This window comes from Sciurus vulgaris (assembly GCF_902686455.1).
Source record: "Sciurus vulgaris genome assembly, chromosome: 16".
Classification (NCBI taxonomy): Eukaryota; Metazoa; Chordata; class Mammalia; order Rodentia; family Sciuridae; genus Sciurus; species Sciurus vulgaris.
Window position 1 is genome coordinate 14,818,298 of NC_136477.1, and position 20,161 is coordinate 14,838,458.

At 41.4% G+C, this 20,161-nt stretch overlaps 2 protein-coding genes across 2 annotated transcripts; both read left to right on the forward strand.

Annotated features, from left to right (window-relative positions):
• Positions 1-1,607: 1,607 nt before the first annotated feature.
• On the forward strand, positions 1,608-2,716 carry LOC306647120 (olfactory receptor 7C2-like; the record flags this gene model as incomplete). The annotated part of the gene is made up of 1 exon (XM_079116138.1): positions 1,608-2,716. The coding sequence occupies exon 1, from the start codon at positions 1,754-1,756 to the stop codon at positions 2,714-2,716; it is 963 nt and encodes a 320-aa protein (XP_078972264.1). The 5' UTR covers positions 1,608-1,753.
• Positions 2,717-13,857: 11,141 nt separating this feature from the next.
• LOC306647121 (olfactory receptor 7C2-like) lies at positions 13,858-14,820 on the forward strand (the record flags this gene model as incomplete). The annotated part of the gene is made up of 1 exon (XM_079116139.1): positions 13,858-14,820. The coding sequence occupies one exon, from the start codon at positions 13,858-13,860 to the stop codon at positions 14,818-14,820; it is 963 nt and encodes a 320-aa protein (XP_078972265.1).
• Positions 14,821-20,161: the final 5,341 nt, after the last annotated feature.

Genomic DNA, 20,161 nt, shown 5'->3' on the forward strand with positions numbered 1-20,161 from the left:
GGCAATATCAATAATTCCATATCTTACACAAAACCTTAACAAGGATCTGCAATGTCAAAGCAATAAAATAAAACCAAAGAAATGTTGGATGTTATAAATTAATATTATTTAGTTAAAGTACACTATTACAAAAAAATTATGAAATTAGTGAGACAGTCCAGAAAAACTATATGCTATCTCATCAACAACCCCAAATTAAAACCCAAACACTTTCTGGATATAATCCCTACAGTAGATATAATGTAGGGACAATCATTCTTAACAGCATTAAACCTAAAACACACTCAATATGTGTGTGAACATAATCCACATTTTCTCTTCAAAACTGGGAAATTTTACCCACAAAGGGATTGAAATACCTGTAGGCAAATTTCCACTACTGATATGAGAATCTGAATGTTGTGCAGATTCACAACTTTTCAACTTAGTTTAGAATTTTAAGGACATTTCCAATAAAGTAATAATACTATTTTCCTTAAAAGTAGCCTGATTCTAACATTCATCTACAAGAATAAACTGGAACTAGGAGTAAAACTCTGAGGGAAATACTGCTAGGTGACACTGTACTCTTAAATACAAGATGAAGATGAATATTTCTTTAAATATGAACCTGGCAGCCTCATATGTGATCAGTTTTAATCACTTATTCATATGAAGGTGGCAGAGAAAATACCTGAATTTTTAAGAACCTACAGAAATCATCTGCAGATTATCATAAGAGAAGAAAATATGAACTTAAAATTCACCTTACCTATCTTCTTCATAAAGAAAATTAGGAAAGCAAGCATCCAGAGTGGGAAAGGTTTGAAGAGCCATTTCCACATGACAGAATATTTCGAGGTGATTCTTTTAAGGTGCATAAGATTCATGCTTACATTTAGAAACTCTGGGATTTCTCTACTTAGACATTCCATGATTCTTGAATCTATATACTGAGTGATGATTAAAATAAAATAGAAATAGAATAGCAATACCAGAAGCTGTTGACATTTCTAGCAAAAGGACCTCAATGTCCAAAGGATAAGACATGTAGAAATCACAAGAAAGAAGCACAGTAAGACAGAGAGCCTTATCACGACAGGTCAGCCTGCCTGGAACTAGAAGATGCTCATTCCCATGTGCATGAGGCTGAACACAGCAGAGCACCTGGGGATGGAGGAGTGCTGAGGGTGCAGGTAAGCCCTGGAGCCCTGGGTCCTAAACAGGTGTATCCTGAATCTGAATCCTGCAAGGGCTTCCTAAGAGAGGGCTGCTTCTCACCTAGAATGTGAGGTTCAGGTGGTCAGGTGGGCATGAAAATGCACATTTCACATGATTCCCAGGTGGCTGCTCCTGGGGACACCCTTTGATAACCACTGACCTAGAGACAGGTCTTGACTTGTTTCTTTGTTTGGGGGATTAAAAAATAATTGAAACATGGCAGCAGAAAGACCCAATGTAAGACAAAAATTAACGATCTCCTATGTTCCAAAGGTTTCCATAGAAGACGTTGGGGCATCCTGGGAAATCCCTATCTGGAAAGACTTCTATGATTTGGTTTTCTATAAAGTGCCATGATTTGAACCCAGGGGTGCTTAAACACTGAGCAACATGCACAGTTCCTTTGTAATTTTTTTTATTTTGAAACAGGATCTCGATAAGTTGCTGGGGATTCCTTTCAAAGTATGACGTCCTGCCTCAACATCCTGAGCTGCAGGCTGCAGTAAATTTTGAGTTCGTTCTCTTCCTCCTTCTGGGAAAACACACCAGCATCATGGAGACAGAAAACCAAACAGGGGCTGGAAACTTCATCCTCCTGGGATTCACAGATGATCCTGAACTGCAGTCCCTCCTCTTTGGTCTGCTTCTCTCCATGTACCTCGTCACTGTGCTGGGGAACCTGCTCATCATCCTGGCCACCATCTCAGACTCCCACCTGCACACGCCCATGTACTTCTTCCTCTCCAATCTGTCACTGGCTGACATTGGATTCACCTCCACCACCATCCCCAAGGCTCTGAGGAACATCCAGACGCAGAGCAGAGTTATCACCTTTGCAGGCTGCATCTCACAGATTTGCTTTTTCTTTGTGTTTGCATGCCAGGACAATTTGCTCCTGGCAGTGATGGCCTATGACCGCTTCATGGCCATCTGTCACCCCCTGCACTATGTGGCCATCATGAACCCACGACTCTGTCAGCACATGGCTCTGGGATCCTGGTTGATCAGTATCCTGGGCTCCCTGCCAGACACCTTGACCATTTTGAGGCTGTCCTTTTGCACAAACAGGGAAATCCCTCACTTTTTCTGTGATCTTCCTGAAGTTCTGAAGCTCGCCTGCTCTGACACCCTCATCAATAACATAGTGGTGTACTCTGTGGCCATTGTCCTGGGTGTTTTCCCTCTCACTGGCATCCTCTTCTCCTACTCTCAGATTTTCTCCTCCATTCTGAGGATCTCATCAGACAGAGGCAAGTACAAAGCCTTGTCCACCTGTGGGTCTCACCTCCTGGTGGTCTCCTTGTTCTATGGCACTAGCTTTGGGGTCTATTTCAGTTCTGTAGCCACATTATCTTCCAGGATGAGTCTGATGGCTTCAGTTATGTACACCATGGTCACACCCATGCTGAACCCTTTCATCTACAGTCTGAGGAACAGGGACATCAAGGTGGCCCTGGGGAGAGTCCTCAGCAAGATGGTGCCTCTCAGCAAAAGGTTTGATGCACGTCTCTCATAAGTCACAATATGCTCCATACTGGACATCAGAGAGCCTCCCCTCTCCATCCAATGCTGTGGCTACCTCTGCTTTGTGTATTTTAAGGCAACTCATTTTTGGCATCTTCCTTTGGGATTCTCCCAACCTAACACAACCTAACAATTGTTCATATTGCTACATATTGTATCTTCCTTTTTACTTACTAACTAATCATTTCAACTTTGTATGAACTCAACTGGGCATTCTCTGTTATCTGCAATATTGATTGGGTTTTTACTTACATACATTTCTTATTGGTATGGAGTAATGGTATATCTTGATGAGGCACTCTCTGATGATCAGTATATGTGCACAATGTGTAAGGATCAAATCAGGGTCATTAACATTTCCATGGGGAGAGTCCTCAGCAAGATGATGCCTCTCAGAGAAAAGTTCAATGCACATCTTTCATGAATCACAGTGTACACCACACTGGAGACCAGAGAGTGTGGCGCCTTTCATTAAATGGTGTGGATACCTTTGAGTGATTTAGGACAACTCATTCTTAGCATCTTCTTTTGGGCTCATTCCAAACTAAAGGCTGTTCATAATGCAACTTATTAGATCACCTGTACACTATCCAACATTCATTGTGATTTTGTATGAATGGAACTGAGCTTTTTCTTTGTCAGTTATCTACATTAAGGAATGGGCATTTGCATTTTAATTGATACATGATACTGGTATATGTTTCTGGGGCAGAGTGTGATATCTCCATGCATGTGTACAACCTGTGATGATCAAATCAAGGTAATTGATATTTACTTCTGCCGAAAGGCTTGTCTTTTCTTTTTACTGGGACACTCACATTCCTCTCTTCTAGTTTTCCAAAATTATATAATCAGTCTTATGAACTACGGGCTTCTACAATGCTGTAGAACTTTAGAAATCATTTCACTCATGAATCTACACTTCACAACCTCTACCCAACCTCCTCCTCACCCTGCCTGACTCCAGGAAACACTGTTCTACTCTCGACTTCTGTGACATCAACTTTACCCACATCCTAACATGGCCAAGAGCTTGCAGCCCTTGCTCCTGGTTTTCTGGACTGATGTATATCCTCAGAAGTGATGGGAAGGGTACCTACAGTGTTGCGTGAATGCCGTCTTGAAAACTCATTTACAGGAACAAGTTCTGAGGTGATGTGGAAAAAATAACTCAAAGTTTCCCTCTTTATCAGACCTACTGTGCTTTCCATCACACCAATTGTGTTGCATTTTTTATTCGTCCTCTGTACAGATTCTTCAAGTTTGAGAACTGGCTCTTTCCCACCCTTGCCACCACAATGCCTCATCCTGTTGTTGGAAAGGACTCCTTGTTCATTTGTCAAATGGAATGAAAAATAACTGTTCAGAGGGATAAATGAAAAATAGAATCTGGAACAGAAAATGCAAAGTTTTAAATTGAATAACAGGTTTTGAGCTGGAAAAGACATTCAGAGTAATTAATGCTGATAGTAGTAACAACAACATTCAGTAGGTGACAGCAGTATTTCCATGTTTCATACACATCACATCACTGTTTCCCAATATCTCTTTTATGTGACATATTAGTCCATTTGCATTACTATAACAAACTGCCAGAGATGGACTATGTTATAAAGAAGTCCATTATTCTCACAGTTTGGAGTCTATCAAGTGCAATTGGCATGACTCCAGCTCTGGTGAGGGAGCCTCTGACTTCATCCCATTCTAGTGGCTGGAGCACAGTCAAGTGGGAGAGATTACATGGAGAGACAGGGAGCCAGAGAGATATGGGAGAGGACAGTCCTGCTCCTTTATCACAGCCACGTACACAATGTAATGTTGGCGTGCTGTCACCAGGGGATGCAAACTCATGAGATCACCATCTTATGTGAGGTTTTTGAGGGACCAAAATGCTGTTATACAGGCTCAACTGTATTCTAATTTCAATTCCTGATTTAGTCAGCTTTTCCTTGCTCTGACCTAAAGTACTGACAAGAATATTTAGAGAAGGATGAGTTTATTTTGGCTCTCACTTTCAGAGTTTCAGTCAATGGACAGCCAACTCCACACCTCTGGGCCTGAGATGAGGCCAGACATCATGGAGATGTGTGAGCAGGAATCAGCTCAAAGCAGGGCAACCAGGAAGCAGAGAGCACTCCACTCCCAGGAGCAAAGTACAAACCCAAAGGCATGCCCCTGATTACCTAGCTGCTCCAGCCACACCCTACCTGCCTACAGTTATCACCCGGTTGGTCCATTTTAAGGGGATTAATCCACCCATTAGTACAGTCTGTGATCTAATCACCTCGGCTCTGAACATTCCTGCCTGGTCCCACACCTGAGCTTTGGGAACAACATGTATCCAAACCACAGCACTGCCTTGGATCCTTAGTGAAGACGAGCACCTTTTCATGCTTTTGAGTTATTCTGCATTCCTGCTTTACTGAAGTTCAGCCATTATGGTGGCACATATCCAGTTGAAAGGTGATGGCTTGACAGATCTGTAGAGCTGGTCATGTGCTCCTTTTACCTCCTTGGAACATAAAGCACAGTATGTGTTTTTACTCTAATCGATTCAACAGTGTATATATCTACAAGTTCATGTTTTTAAATGCCTAATATGATCTAAATACATTCCCTAGGATTCCATTTGTTTTTTCATTCTGGTTTTCTTGACCTACACTTTTTTAACATGCCTGAATTCATCAGTTTGTTCTCAGTTGTACTCAGTTCCTTTTCTTCCACCTGAGTGTATGCTCAGAGGGCTCATTGACACTGTCCTTAGAACCCAGTACAATTGAAGAACTTCCCTACAACTTCCTTATTAGTGGCATTAAGGCAGTAACTTAGTTTATTTTGATTCAATTAATTTAAAAAATGTAAGGAATATTTATTTCAAAATTGTCTTCTTCTACACTGATTTTTATACCACTAATATAACTTTTAATTTTATTTAATTTGCATATTAATATTCTACTGAATTGACATATTTAGACAAAAGAAATTCACAATGTCTAGATGAGTACAGATTTATACATAATTTCATAAAACAATGGAAAATGGTCCGTTGTGCTCCTTTGCTTAAAAACTGTATTGCCCAATTTGTCTTTGTGAAAATGGCACCTGAGGTGCCATTCCAACATGCATTCTCAACTCTGCTTCATAGATACCATGAGTTGGACAGGAGTAGTGGTTTACGAGCTTAAAACAAGAACTTGGGCAATACCAGTTATAGTCATTTCCTCCTACTGCTAGAACCAATTACAACAAGATTGGGAGATAAGAGAGCACCAATGAGTCATTTTACAGTTCAGAATACTGGAGGTACAAAATGGGTATCACTTGGATGAAATCAGGTTGTCTACTTGCCTGTGCTCCTTCAGGAGCATCTGAGGTGTTGTTATGGTTTGGACCCTGAGTATCCGCAAAAGCACATGTGTTGGAAGCTGGTTCCCCAGTGCAGCAAGGTTCAGAGGTACAGCTATTGGTTAGCAACAGGATGTGGGGTCTCTGACCTCATCACTGACATTATGGTTTAGCTATGAGGTGCCCCCAAAGGCTCATATGTGAGACAATGCAAGAAGGTTTAGAGATGAAATGATTGGGTTGTGACAGTTTGAACCTAATCAGCGTATCAATCCCCTAGTGAGGACTAACAGGGTGGTATCTGTAGGAAGGTGGTTGGAGGCAATGAGTCATTGGAGGTGTGCCTTTGGGTCATATAATTTGCTCTTGGTGAGTGGGGCTCTCTCTTTGCTTCCTAGTGCCACATTCTGAGCCACTTTCCTCCACCACATTCTTCTGCCATGGTGTTCCACCACACCTTGAGACCAAGGCAATGGACCTGCCATTGTGAACTAACCCCTCTGAAATAGTGAGATTCAGTATAAGTTTGTCCTCTTCTAAAATTGTTTGTGTCACATCTTTTGCTCAAAGCAGCAAAAAAAATCTAATTAAAACAGTGCATGAATACATTTGATGAATTAATTCATTGGTTCCTGAATGGGCTAAATGGAAGAGGGACCTAGATTGAGGAAGTAGGTCACTGGGAGTCTGACCTGGATGGGTTCATCCTCTCCCTGTCCCCCTTCATTCTCCCCTTCTCTGCTTCCCAGCTACCACGCGCAGAATTGCTTTCTTCTGACACACCCTTCCACCATGTCTCTCCCTGGAAGAGCTAGTAATGAACAGAATCCTCTGAACCATGGTGTTAGGGTTGAGCATTTTCCTCTTGGCACTGATCTGATCTAAAGTCTGACTCATGGTGACAACTGGTTCAGATGTCAGATGTGGAGGAGCTGGGTAGTGGCTGTGGAGCTGAGACCTGAATCATAGGCATAAATGGAGACCATAGATTTCTGGAATCCAGTAATGGTCCAGGCCTCCAGACTTACAGAAGCTTTGTAATCCCTAAGGGAACCTCTCTGAAGCAAGTGACCCCTGTCCAGCATATGGTCACATGCACTGAGATATCATCTCTGGATATGAGAGTGCAAACTACTGCACCATGACAAGAGTCAAGTACCCGAAATGTGGTCATGCCCATATAACCACAGGGCAGAATCAGGACTGTGGAATTCTGATGAGCAGCTGCAACAGTGTGGGAGTCAGGACTTGGCAGGGTGTGGGAGAATATGGTATCTTTTCCAGAGTGATTCCACAGCAGTGACTTCCTGAGGGGAAGAAAACTTGGAGCTACATCTCCCTCTCTGGAGTTCTCAAGGGGAAATGGTCATTGGTGATGTCATGTCCAGAAGGTGCTGGTGTCCTCTGTGGGGCAGGCTGCTAGCAATCACTATGGGTCCTACCACATGGGTGCAACCAACAACTTCTACTTTTCTTCTTTCTTCCTAGCCATCTACTCACATTTCCATGTTCCTTTCTAGTTAAATATTGTCTTCTTTTACCCACCATGTGGCTGCCAATCCTAAGTGGATTGTTGGGTCCACCTTGGGCTTTCCTGCTTTGTAGATAGCAGTCTCTGCCTGGTTTAGGTGAGCTGATGAAGGCAGGGGAGCCTTTATATACCACCTTGATACTGTCTTGCCTGAAAGGTATTCACAGAATAAAGGGCTATACTGCACTCAAAAATCAGAACCACTTACAATTAAAGTCATGCCCTCCCTAGGCAACTAAGTGTCCACCTGAAAAGTTTCTGCCTCCTACTCTGAGTCACATCCAAATTCTTTAACCCAAATCATGTGTACACATGACAGTGATGGGCCATAAATCCTTTCATAGCTATAAAGTTGGAACCACAGACTGGGCCCAATGATCCACACATCAGAAGGGAGAAGGGGGACTATGTGTTACAATACTCAGGACATTGCTCAAATAAGAACATAGGAGTTCTCCCTAGAGCAAGAATTCCTGATACATGGAAAATAAAAACATTTGGCCACATTACTCCCAAATGGAGGTCACTGCACATTGCACTCTGTGAAGTTCTCCCATGATTTTCTTCTTTCAATCCAAGATTAGATTTCAACAAGTTGTTTCCTATAGGACTTTTTTGTAGAGACTGGTGTCTCTGTATCAAGTGTGACCAAGTGATGGCATCATTTCTGGGGGCAGAGAATGGGAAGTGAATCCAAGCCACAACATGAACAAGGTGTGTTGCAATCTTGGAACACAGGTCACTGGGAGCCCCATGGTAGGTCTTCCCTTCTGGTGAGAAGGTCTCATGCTTTGAACATTGCTTCATACTAAACAGTCACCCAAAAAGAATACTCTCTGCCCTACTGTTATAATTCTCTGGAATTGTTTTTAAAATGCTTGATACTACACAGCCACAAAAAAATAAAATGATGCAGATAAACAGATGGAGTTGGAGAATATCATGCTAAGTGAAATAAGCCAATCCCACAAACCAAAGACTGAATGATTCCACTGATAAATGGATGCTGATACATAATGGAGGTGTGCAGGGGGAATGGGATGAATGGAGGAACACTGGATTGTGTAGAGTTAAATGAGTGGAGAGGAGGGGGTGGGGGAGAAAAGATGGAGTAATGAGACAATCATCATTACCCTATGTCCTTGTATAATTACACAAATGGTGTGACTCTACATTGGGAACAACCAGAGAAATGAAAAGTTGTACTCCATTTGTGTACAATTAAAAAAATGTTTGATTTGTGTAAATATCATTTATTGGTGAATTGTTCAAGATGGTTCATACTCTCTGCACTCTGAGTACTGAGGATCATTCAGTTATCTTGTGGGGAAACTGTAAAGCTCTAGATGCCTACAGACTCCTTCTTGCACAGACAAACCACCTCTCAATGTACTTAGCTAAACAAATGCCTGGATCTTCATCTGCACCAAACATGCAATCATGAATTTAGAAGCATTGGCAAAGTCATTGGAAGAGCTGCTTGTGAATTGGACGTCCTCCTGTGCACAGCTCCCACTTAAGGTCTCACATGGCATTGAATACTGCCTGCTCATGCCTGGGAAATACCAAGAAACTCCATCTCACAGGTTGAGGAAATACTCATGAGGAAGGACTATAATCAGTAGAGATCAAGTCCAGAGACAAAATGACATCATGAGCCAACAGCCCCAGGGGAAGAACAGACATAGCTGGCAAACAAGATGGTCCCAAGGAAGCAAAACCAGCTGCATGCACAATTACCTTTCTAGTTTGGTTTTCTCACACATGGAAATACAACTGCTCAGAAAACAGAATAACAATGCAACAATTAACTTAATGAGCATTCATGAGAATTCAACCACTGAGGTCCTGGAAGTAGTAAATATGCCTCTTAATCCTCTCACCCACAGCTCAGCCCTGCTGAGAATGAGTGACTTCTGGATCTTGAAGAGCACTCATGCCTGAAGCCACCTCAGGCCTTCATCAAAGGTGAGCTGACTCTCATCACCCTGAGAAGGAAGAAGAGGAGCTCACCAACCCTGGGCTTCCAATGGGAGAGCAGGTAGGAGGCCACACAGTGCTCACAGGATGAGCCTTGGTGGCCCAGGTTGGGACACTGCAGTGAGGAGGACCCCTCACTTAGTCTGTGCAGTCAGCTCGTGTGTCTCTCCACTTCTCTCCCTTTCAGCTCCTTCTCATCTTACTTCTCTTTCCTGGAACCCAGTTCTGAGGATGTCTTGCCTTCCTGAAGGAATTGACCATCTCTCAATTGTTTCCTGCACAACCATCTCTGCAACTTTTCTTGAGTCCCTAGAGGTGACTTGGTTCTCCTATATCAGCAAAGTTTCCTTTTCTTTTATGTACAAAAATTATCTTTCATTCACTCAAGGTACCTCCTTTTGTATCTTGTGTAGTTAACACAACACCTTCCATACATCCTCTGACATCAAGTTACTGAATGGTTTTTGTCTACATTTCCATAACTATAAGATAAGGATCATAATAGTATCCACTTCATAGGAATCATATTGGGGTGAAGTCAATGTAAATCAGGAATGAGAAAATGATAATACTCACTATCAGGTAGTAGGGCCTGTTCATTATTATCATTGCACTATCATAACACATTTGCTTACATCCTATAAAAACAGTCATGATGATAAAATGAATGAAGGTATATAAAACATAACACAAGGGTGAGCACATGCAGATCTTCAAGTAATTATACATATTAAAACCCTCAGTCCTTGTGTGTTCATAAGATTCTGGTCCCCATTCCAGGAGTTGTAAATGGATGAATATTTGGAATGTTGGAGATCTACTTCCTAATGAATTCACCTACATGTAGAAAGGCAACTTTTTTCCCCTTCTACCAACTGTTTTATTTTTTTAAATGTTGAATGAGTAGAAATTTTACAGAGAATACTGAGACTTCCCTGTTAGATCTGAAAATGTAAATTCAGAACTAGAGAGAAGCAATATTTGCTAAAGATCTGAATGTGCTCTCTGCCCTCATGCTGCCTGGAATGTTCTCTGCTCTTTACACTTTGGCTTTGTATGAACGGCCTCAGTAAAATCACCCTGAGTTAAAATAGGTTTGCATCTGCAGCTGATCTATCCACCATCACAAGGACATCTTGCCTTGTCTCTGTTTTTGCTGTGTGTTGTGGTTGTACATAGGTGGGATTTGTTGGTACATTGTTGTACGTGCTCATGATATCACAATAGAATTTGTTCGATATCATTCCTAGTAGACATCTTGCCTTTTCCATACTCAGGTGTCTTGTGTCTTTTTCTCCATCAATTGCATTGGTCTGAACCTACAGGGTTCTGACAAATAGAGGAGATGAAAGACAGATTTCTTCTTTACTTGAAGGAGAATTCTGCTTCTGCTCCCTTCTCAGGGTCCTGCAAGAATAGTTTTTGGTGATAAGTCTTGTGATTTATTGGACTCTTTCCTTGGTTGTTGATTTTTTAATCCTCTGTCAATTTTGGACAGTTCCCAAAAATAAGTTCAACTCTGGAATATCTACATACTTTCAACACAGAGTTGTAAGAAATATGACTTTACAAGGTTGAACTTTTCCTTACATTTACGTTCATTTTTCTCATTCCTAATCCTAGACATTTCAATTTAACTTTGTCTTTTTGAAGGTTTTTATTTAGCACGTTGCTGTTTTATGTACATTGGGATCATTATGACATAGTCAAACAGGCTGCACCTCAGTCCCTAATCCTTTCTTCTCTTGTCTCTTTTTGTCCATTTCATCCCAAGTCTAACTTAGAATTAGTTCTGGAATTTACTTCTCAATTCTAGGACCTTTCTCCTTTTGAGTTCTCTAGCTCTTCTCTAATCTTTATTTTATGTTCCCTCCTGCTTTAGTGTTGCCTAATGGTATTTTTATTTCCAACATCTTTAAATTTTAAAGTTGTTATTTCTTAAGGATGGATGGCATATGTATTCATCTGTAGTTTTTATGTGATATACCAAGAAACAATTCCAAAAATAAAAAATGATGTCACTGCTCAATGAGATATCCAGTCATCTACTGGTGACTCTAGTGGAATTTATAAAAGGGCTATTTGCTGATTTAATTTCTCCAGTCCAAAAAATTGACCAAGTATCCATTCATATCAGTACCTGAAATGCTACTTCCCTTTCCCCCTCACAGAATTTAACATGGTAACTGTTATCAAAAAGGCCTTCTCAACTGCTTCAGTGAAAATGTAATCTTATCCTTATTTCAATGATAAGAATGAAATTCGTCTCATTCAATACACTTTTTACATTTCCTTTAATGAATTTTTAACTCTTTGTACCATTTTCCCAGCAATGCATTAAGCTTTCTATAATTTATAAGCGAATTTTTATCTTTTAAACACATTAATTTTGACTAACCAAATAGAATATTTTGCAATTTTTTACCTGGTATCTTTCTTCCTTCAGAGGTTTTCATAATAAATTTCTAATTACTGAAGTTTCTTTTTTACTTATATGAAAAAATTTGTAGTCACAATGTTCCTCCACTTTTAGAGATTATTTATGCCATTGTATATGTCTGCTTTATTTTATACTGTGTTTTCTTTATATAGCTGCTTTAGTCTCATAATCCACATCGAAGTCTTGACACTTATTTGGGAACATAAAGACAGAACTCAACATTATACTTTTTAAACCATTACACTCTTACTGAGTCATTACACTCTTACTGAAAATTTTAAAAAGCCCCACCACAGTACGCGGAATAAGCAATGTACATTGAGAGAACTAAAACTACATAGTTAATATCATGCAATTCACTGAGCTGAACATCATATAATGTGACAAAATAAAGAATTCCATATCTTACACAAAACCTTAACAAGGATCTGCAATGTGAAATCTATAAAATAAAACCAAAGAAAGGGTGGCAGTTACAATTAATATCATTTAGTTAAAGTAACTTTCACCAAAATAAAAATCGTGAAGTTATTGAAATGGCCCAGGAAAACTACATGACACATTATCAATACAAAAAAAAAAAGTCCCCAAAATTTCCTGGATATAATCAAACTGTGGATATAATGTGGGGACAATCATTTCTAACACATTAAACCTAAAATACACTCAATATGATTAAAAAGAAATGAACATAATCCACATTTTCTTTTCAAAACCAGGAAAGTTTACCTACAAAGGGATTGAAATATCTGAAGGTAAATTTCCACTTGTGATATAAGAATCTGAATGTTGTAGTTTTAATCAGTTATTCACATGAAGGTGACAAAGGAAATACCTGGATCCTAAAGACCTGACAGAAGTCATCTGCAGATTATCATAAGAGAAAAATCATAAAATTCACCTTACCTGTCTTCCTCATAAAGAAAACCAGGAAAGCAAGCATCCAGAATAAGAAATTATTGAACAGCCATTTCCCCATGTGGAATATTTTAATGTGATTTTTTTAATGTGCTTACATTTAGAAACTCTAGGATTTCTCTATTTAGACTTTCCATGATTCTTGAATCTGTATACTAAGAGTGATGATTAAAATAAAATAAAAAAAGAATAACAATAACAGAAGCTGTTGCTGTTTCCTGCAGAAAGACCAACACAATCCACAGGATATGACATGAAATAATCACAGGAAAGAATCACAGTAAAATACAGAGCCTTCCCATGACAGGGGATGGAGGAGTGCTGAGGGGTGCAGGTAAGCCCTGGAGCCCTGGTTCCCAAACAAGTGTGTGCATCTGAACCCTGCAAGGGCTTCCTAAGACATATTGGCTGCTTCACACCTAGAATGTGAGGTTCGGGTGGTCAAGTGTGCATGAAAATGCACATTTCAGCAAGATTCCAGGTGATGCCCAGCAAGCTACTCCTGGGGACACCATTTGATAACCACTGACCTAGAGCAAGGTTTTGACCTGTTTGTTTGTGGGGTAAAAATGATAATTGAAACGTGTCAGCAAAGAGATGCAATGATAATACAAAATAAATGATCTCTTGTGTTCCATAGTTTTCCATAAAAGACATTGGGGCATCCTGGGGAATCCCTATTTGAAATGATTTCTATTATTTCTTTTTTTCTTCATTTTTGGTACCATGGTTTGAACCCAGGGGTGGTTAACCACTGATCCACATCCGGCTCTTTGTTATTTTTCATTTTGAGACAGCATCTCACTAAACTACTAGGGCTGGGTCTCAATGTGCAGTCCTCCCTCTGCCTCCCAAGTCTCTGGCTGAAGTAAGTTTTGAGTTCCTTCTCTCCCTTCTACTGGGAAAACACACCAGCAACATGGAAAGAGGAAACCAAACAGGAGCTGGAAACTTCATCCTCCTGGGATTCACAGATGACCCTGACCTGCAGTCCCTCATCTTTGGCCTGCTTCTCTCCATGTACCTGGTCACTGTGCTGGGGAACCTGCTCATCATCCTGGCCACCATCTCAGACACCCACCTGCACACACCCATGTACTTCTTCCTCTCCAACCTGTCCCTGGCTGACATTGGATTCACCTCCACCACCATCCCCAAGGCTCTGAGGAATATCCAGACTCAGAGCAGAGTTATCACCTTTGCAGGCTGCATCTCACAGATTTGCTTTTTCTTTGTGTTTGGATGCCAGGACAATTTGCTCCTGGCAGTGATGGCCTATGACCGTTTCGTGGCCATCTGTCACCCCCTGCACTATGCAGCCATGATGAACTCACGACTCTGTCAGCACATGGCTCTGGGATCCTGGTTGATCAGTATCCTGGGCTCCCTGCCAGACACCTTGACCATTTTGAGGCTGTCCTTTTGCACAAACAGGGAAATCCCTCACTTTTTCTGTGATCTTCCTGAAGTTCTGAAGCTCGCCTGCTCTGACACCCTCATCAATAGTGTAGTCCTATACTCTGTGGCCATCATCCTGGGTATTTTCCCTCTCGCTGGCATCCTCTTCTCCTACTCTCAGATTTTCTCCTCCATCCTGAGGATCTCCTCAGACAGAGGCAAGTACAAAGCCTTTTCCACCTGTGGGTCTCACCTCCTGGTGGTCTCCTTGTTCTATGGCACTAGCCTTGGAGTCTATTTCAGTTCTGTAGCCACACCATCCTCTAGGATGAGTCTGATGGCCTCAGTGATGTACACCATGGTCACCCCCATGCTGAACCCTTTCATCTATAGTCTGAGGAACAGGGATATCAAGGTGGCCCTGGGGAAAGTCCTCAGAAAGATGGTGCCTCTCAGAGAATGTGTTGATTCACGTCTCCCATGAGTCACAACGTGTTTCATACTGGAGACCACAGAGCCCCACGCCCCCCATCCAACACTGTAGCTACCTCTCTTGGTGCATTTTAAGACACTCATTCTTTCCATCTTACTCTGGGATCATTCCAGTCTAAGGACAATTCATGAAGGAACATATTTGAACACCTATACACTAATCAAAGAGTCATTGTTATTTTTATGACTAGATCTGAGCTTTTTTTTTTTTTTTCAGTTATCTACAGTGAGGTACGGGCATTTGTATTTTTATTGATAAAAGATACTGGTATGTGTTTCTGTGGCACAATGTGATATCTCCATGCATGTGCACAACCTGTGATGATCAAATCAAGGTAATCAACATTTACTTCTGCTGAAAGGCTTGTCTTTTCTTCACACTCCTCTCTTCTAGTTTTCCAAAATTATATAATCTGTTGTTTTGAACTATTGCTCTATAGTGCTATACAATTTTATAAATCATTTCACTCATGAATCTAGACTTCACACCCTCTACCCAACCTCCTCCTCACCCTGCCTGACTTCCAGGGACCAATGTTTTACTCTCAACCTCTGTGACATCAACTTCACCCCCTTCCTCACATGAGCAAGAACTTGCAGTCCTTGTTTTCTGGTCTTCCTGACTGACATATATCCTCAGAAGTGACGGGATGTATATCTCCAGTACTAAATGAATGGTATCTTCAAATCTCATTTATAGGAACGTTTTCTGAGGTGACGTGAATAAATTAACTCAAAGTTTTCTTCTCTATATCAGACCTACTCTGCTCTCCCTCACACTGATTGTGTTGAATTTTCTCTCATCATCTGTACAGATTTCTCGAATTTGAGAACTGACTCTTCCCCGCCTTTGCAGCCGCAATGCCTCATCCTATTGTTGGAAAGGACATATGTTCAGTGAATCCTTGCAAATGAACTGAAAATTAGCTGGGCACAGGGTTAAATGTAAAATGGAATCTGTATCATAAAATACACAGCAGCCAGGAAGCAGAGAGAGCTCCTCTCCCAGGAGCAAAGTATAAACCCAAAGCCATGCCCCTGGTGTCCTGGTTCCTCCAGCCATACCCCACCTGCCTAAGGTTGTCACCCAGTTGATCCATTTTAAGGGGATTAATCCACCAGTGAGGGTACCAATCCATGATCTAATCACTTCACACCTGAGCATTCCTGTCTTGTCCCACACCTGAGCTTTGGGAGACACCACATATCCAAACCATAGCACTGCTTTGGTGAGGATGAGCATCATTTCATGGTTTTGAGTTATTCTGCATTCCTGCTTTACTGAACTACGGCCAGCACAGTGGCACATATTCAGGTGACAGGTGATGGCTCTACAGACGCATGCAGTGCATCACGAGCTCTGCATTTGTTCTTTCTGTATTTTGGCTCCCCTCCTTGAATCATACAGCATAATATTTGTCTTTACTCTAATTGACTTAAGCAGTGTATTTATCTACAATATCATGTTTTATAATGCCTAATATGTTCTAAATACATTCCCTAGGTTTCTTTTCTCTCTCTCTCTCTCTCTCTCTCTCTCTTTCTTCTTAAATCTGGACATATACTTGTTTAATATGTTTAAATTCATTAGTTATGTTCTCAGTTCTAGTCACTGATTTTTCCATATTGGTAGGTGCTCAGAAGGTTCATATATATTCTCTTCTAAAGTGTACTATAATTTAAGGTCTTTCCTACAGCTTCCTTTTATTATGATTTTTGGTGTTTAGACAGGAATTTAGTTTATCTTGATTCAATGAATAAATAGTTATTCAAGCATCATCAAAATCTTTTTCAGGGCACTGATTTTGATACAACTAATACAACTCTTAATTTTATCGGATTTGCATTTCCATATTCTACTGAATTTAAAAATTTTTTTAGAGAGAAACTAAATATGCAATGTCTAGATGGATACAAATTTATACATACTATCATAAAAAAATGGAAAGTGTTCTAGCATGCTCCTTTACCTAAAAATTATCTTTCCCAATTTTGCTTTGTTAAAAACACACCTGAGCTGCCATTCCACATGCCTTCTCAACTCTGCTTCATAGACACCATGAGTTGGCAAGGGGTAGTGGTTGACCAGCTTAAAACAAGAATGTGGGGATTGCCAGGTATGGTCATTTCCTCTTGCTGCTGGAACATATTACAACAAGCTTGGGAGATTAAAATGTTGTGGGGATAAAGTTCAAGAACAGACTGATTCCCACTGAGAAATCCGAATCTGACAGTCTTTATTAGCTGTCTGGCTAACTGTCTCACACAATGCCCAAAATGTCTATTGGGAGAACAACTCCAACCATAGGGTTGCAGGGATTTTTATACCATAAGTCAGTACATCAATCATAAGTGTCTATTGCTATGATTCAAAACTACAAGCATCATGAGATCTAAAATTATAAGCAGAAGGAGAAGTGGCTCAAAATGTCCTTTTTTGGGTACAAGTTAAAGAATGGTACTAACATCCCATCATTGCTGACATGGTACATTGTCCAAGAAAAACAGGAATCAAAAAGGGAAGAATTTTACATTATGTAAGAATGATCATTTTGTGCTGCCAAACATGCTATACTAAGCAACCGTTGATGGGTACACAGACAGGGTGCTCCCTTGGAAGAAGCATTTCCTACATAACAGGGTGTCTCAGGGTAAAATGGAGTCTGTTTAGTCATTGTCCATATAGCCTGGCCTATAACATTTCCATGGAGTCAAATACGTCAACCTGTCACAAAAAGAGCACCAATGAATTGTTTTACATCTCATAAGCCTGGTAGCTCAGAATGGGTGACACTGGGGTAAAACATGGTGTCTGTGTTCCTTCAGGAGGGTGTGAGGTGTTGTCATGGTGTGAATCTGGAGTCTCCTCAAAAGCACATGTGTCGGAAGCAGGGTACCCAGTGCAGCAAGGCTCAGAGGTTCAGCTTTTAGTCAGCAACCGAATGTGGGGTTTCTGACCTCATCACTGGATGTTATGGCTTAGCTATGAGGTGTCCCCCAAAGGCTCACATGTGAGACAGCACAAGAAGGTTAGAGGCGAAATTACTGGGTTGTGACAGTTTGAACCTAATCAGTGCATTAATCCCCTAGTGGGGACTCACAGGGTGGTATCTGTAGCCAGGAAGTGTGTAGTTGGAGAGGATGAGTCATTGAAGGTGTGACTTTGGGCATATATTTTGCTTTTGGTGAGCAGAGTCTCTCTATCTGGTTCCTAGTGCCATGTCCTGAGCCACTTCCCTCCACCACACTGTTCTGCCATGGTGTTCCACTTTGGGCCCGAGGCAATGGAGCTGCTATCTATGGACTGAAACCTCTCAAATCACAAGCTCCAGTATAAACTTTTCCTCTTCTAAATTTGTTCCTGTCACATCTTTTGCTCAAAGCAGCAAAAATATCTAATTAAAACAGTGCATGAATACACTTGATGAATTAATTCATTGGTACTTGAATGCACTACTTGGAAGAGGGACCTAGATTGAGGAAGTAAGTCACTGGGGTGTGACCTGGAAGGGTTCACCCTCTCCCCATCCGCTTCCATGCTCCCTTTCTCTCTCTGCTTCTCAGCTACCATGTGCTGAGTAGCTTTCCTCTGCCACACCCTTCTACCATGTCTCTCCCTGGAGTATCTGGAATGAACTGAATCCTCTGAACCATGGTGTTAGAGTTGAGCATATTCCTCATGGCACTGATCTGGATTACAGTCTGACTCATGGTGATACTGGACAGATGTCAGATGAGGGGACCTGAGTAGTGGCCAAGGCACTGAGACCTGAATCATAGGACATACAGCACTGGAATCCAGGACAGTAATGGTGTTGGTGCAGGGTGCAGCCACCTCCACTGACACATTGGTAACAGTGCATCAGATGAGGATGTGGTGAAGCAGCCAGTGATCCAGGTCTGGAGGACCCAGGCCTCCACTGACATACAGATGCTTTGGGATCTCTATAGCAACTGACCCACTGTCCAGCATACAGTCGCATGCACTGAGATCTCATCTCTGCATATGACAGTGCAAACTACCTCACCATGACAAGAGTCCACTATCTGAAACGTGTCCATGCCCAGTTAAGCCATGGGACCTGATCTGGACAGAGGAATTCTAACGGGTGGCAGCAATGTCATGGGAGTCAGGACTCTGGCAGGGTGTGGGAGGATATGGCATCTTTTCCAAAGTGACTCCACGCTGTCAGTTCCTTAGGGGAAGAGAACCTCAGAACCATATCTCCCACTCTGGAGTTCCCCAGGGGAAAGAGTCATTGGTGATGTCATGGGCAGAAGGTGCTGGTGTCCTCTGTGGGGCAGGCTGGTAGCAATAAACATGGATCCTACTACATGTGTGAAATCAATAGCCTCTGCTTTTCTTCTTTCTTCCTTTTCTTCATCTCCTGACATTTATTGTCTTTTTTATCCACTGTAACTCATGTTCTAAAGGGCTCTTGGGTCCACCTTCAGCTTTGCTGCTTTGTAGATAACAGTCTCCACCTGGCTCTGGTGAACTGGTGGAGGCAGGGGTGTCTTTCTACACCATCTTGATGATGTCATGCATGAAAGGTGTTCATAAAATAAAGGCCTATCCTCCACTCAAAAACCCAGGATCACTAACAATGAAAGTCACACCCTCCCAGTCACCTAGGAGTCTACCTGAGAAGGTCCTGCCTCCCACACTGATTCACATGCTAATTCTTTAACCCAAATCATGTGCATACAGGACAGTGATGGGTCATATGTCCTTGCACAGCTGTTACATTGGAAACACAGATGTGGCCCTGTGATCTACAGCATCAGAAGGGAGAAGGGGGACTATGTGTCACAATACTCAGGACATTGCTAAAATGAGTACATAGGAGTTCTCCCTAGAGCAACAATTCCTGATACGTGGACAATAAAAACACTTGACCACATTGTTATCAAACAGGGGTCATTTCACTTTGCACTCTGTGAAGTTCTCCCATGATTTTCTTTTCTTTTTTTTTCTTTGAATCCAACATCAGATGTCATCAGGCTGTTTCCTACAGGTTGATTTTGTAAAGACTGGTGTCTCTGTAGCAAGTGTGGAGCAGGAGATGGCATCTTTCATGGGAAGAGGAGAATGGGAAGTGGATCCAGTAACACAACATGGATCAGGTATATAGAAATCCTGGAACACATGGGCATTGGGAGCCCCATGGCAGGTCTTCCCTTCTGTTGAGAAGGACTCGCCTGTTGAATACTGCTTCACACAGTCATCCAAAAAGAATAATCTGTGTCCTAGTGTTATAATTTTTTGGAATTATTCTTTAAATGCTTGATTTGTGGTGGGAAGATCAGTGTCTTGTGAATTGTTAAAGATG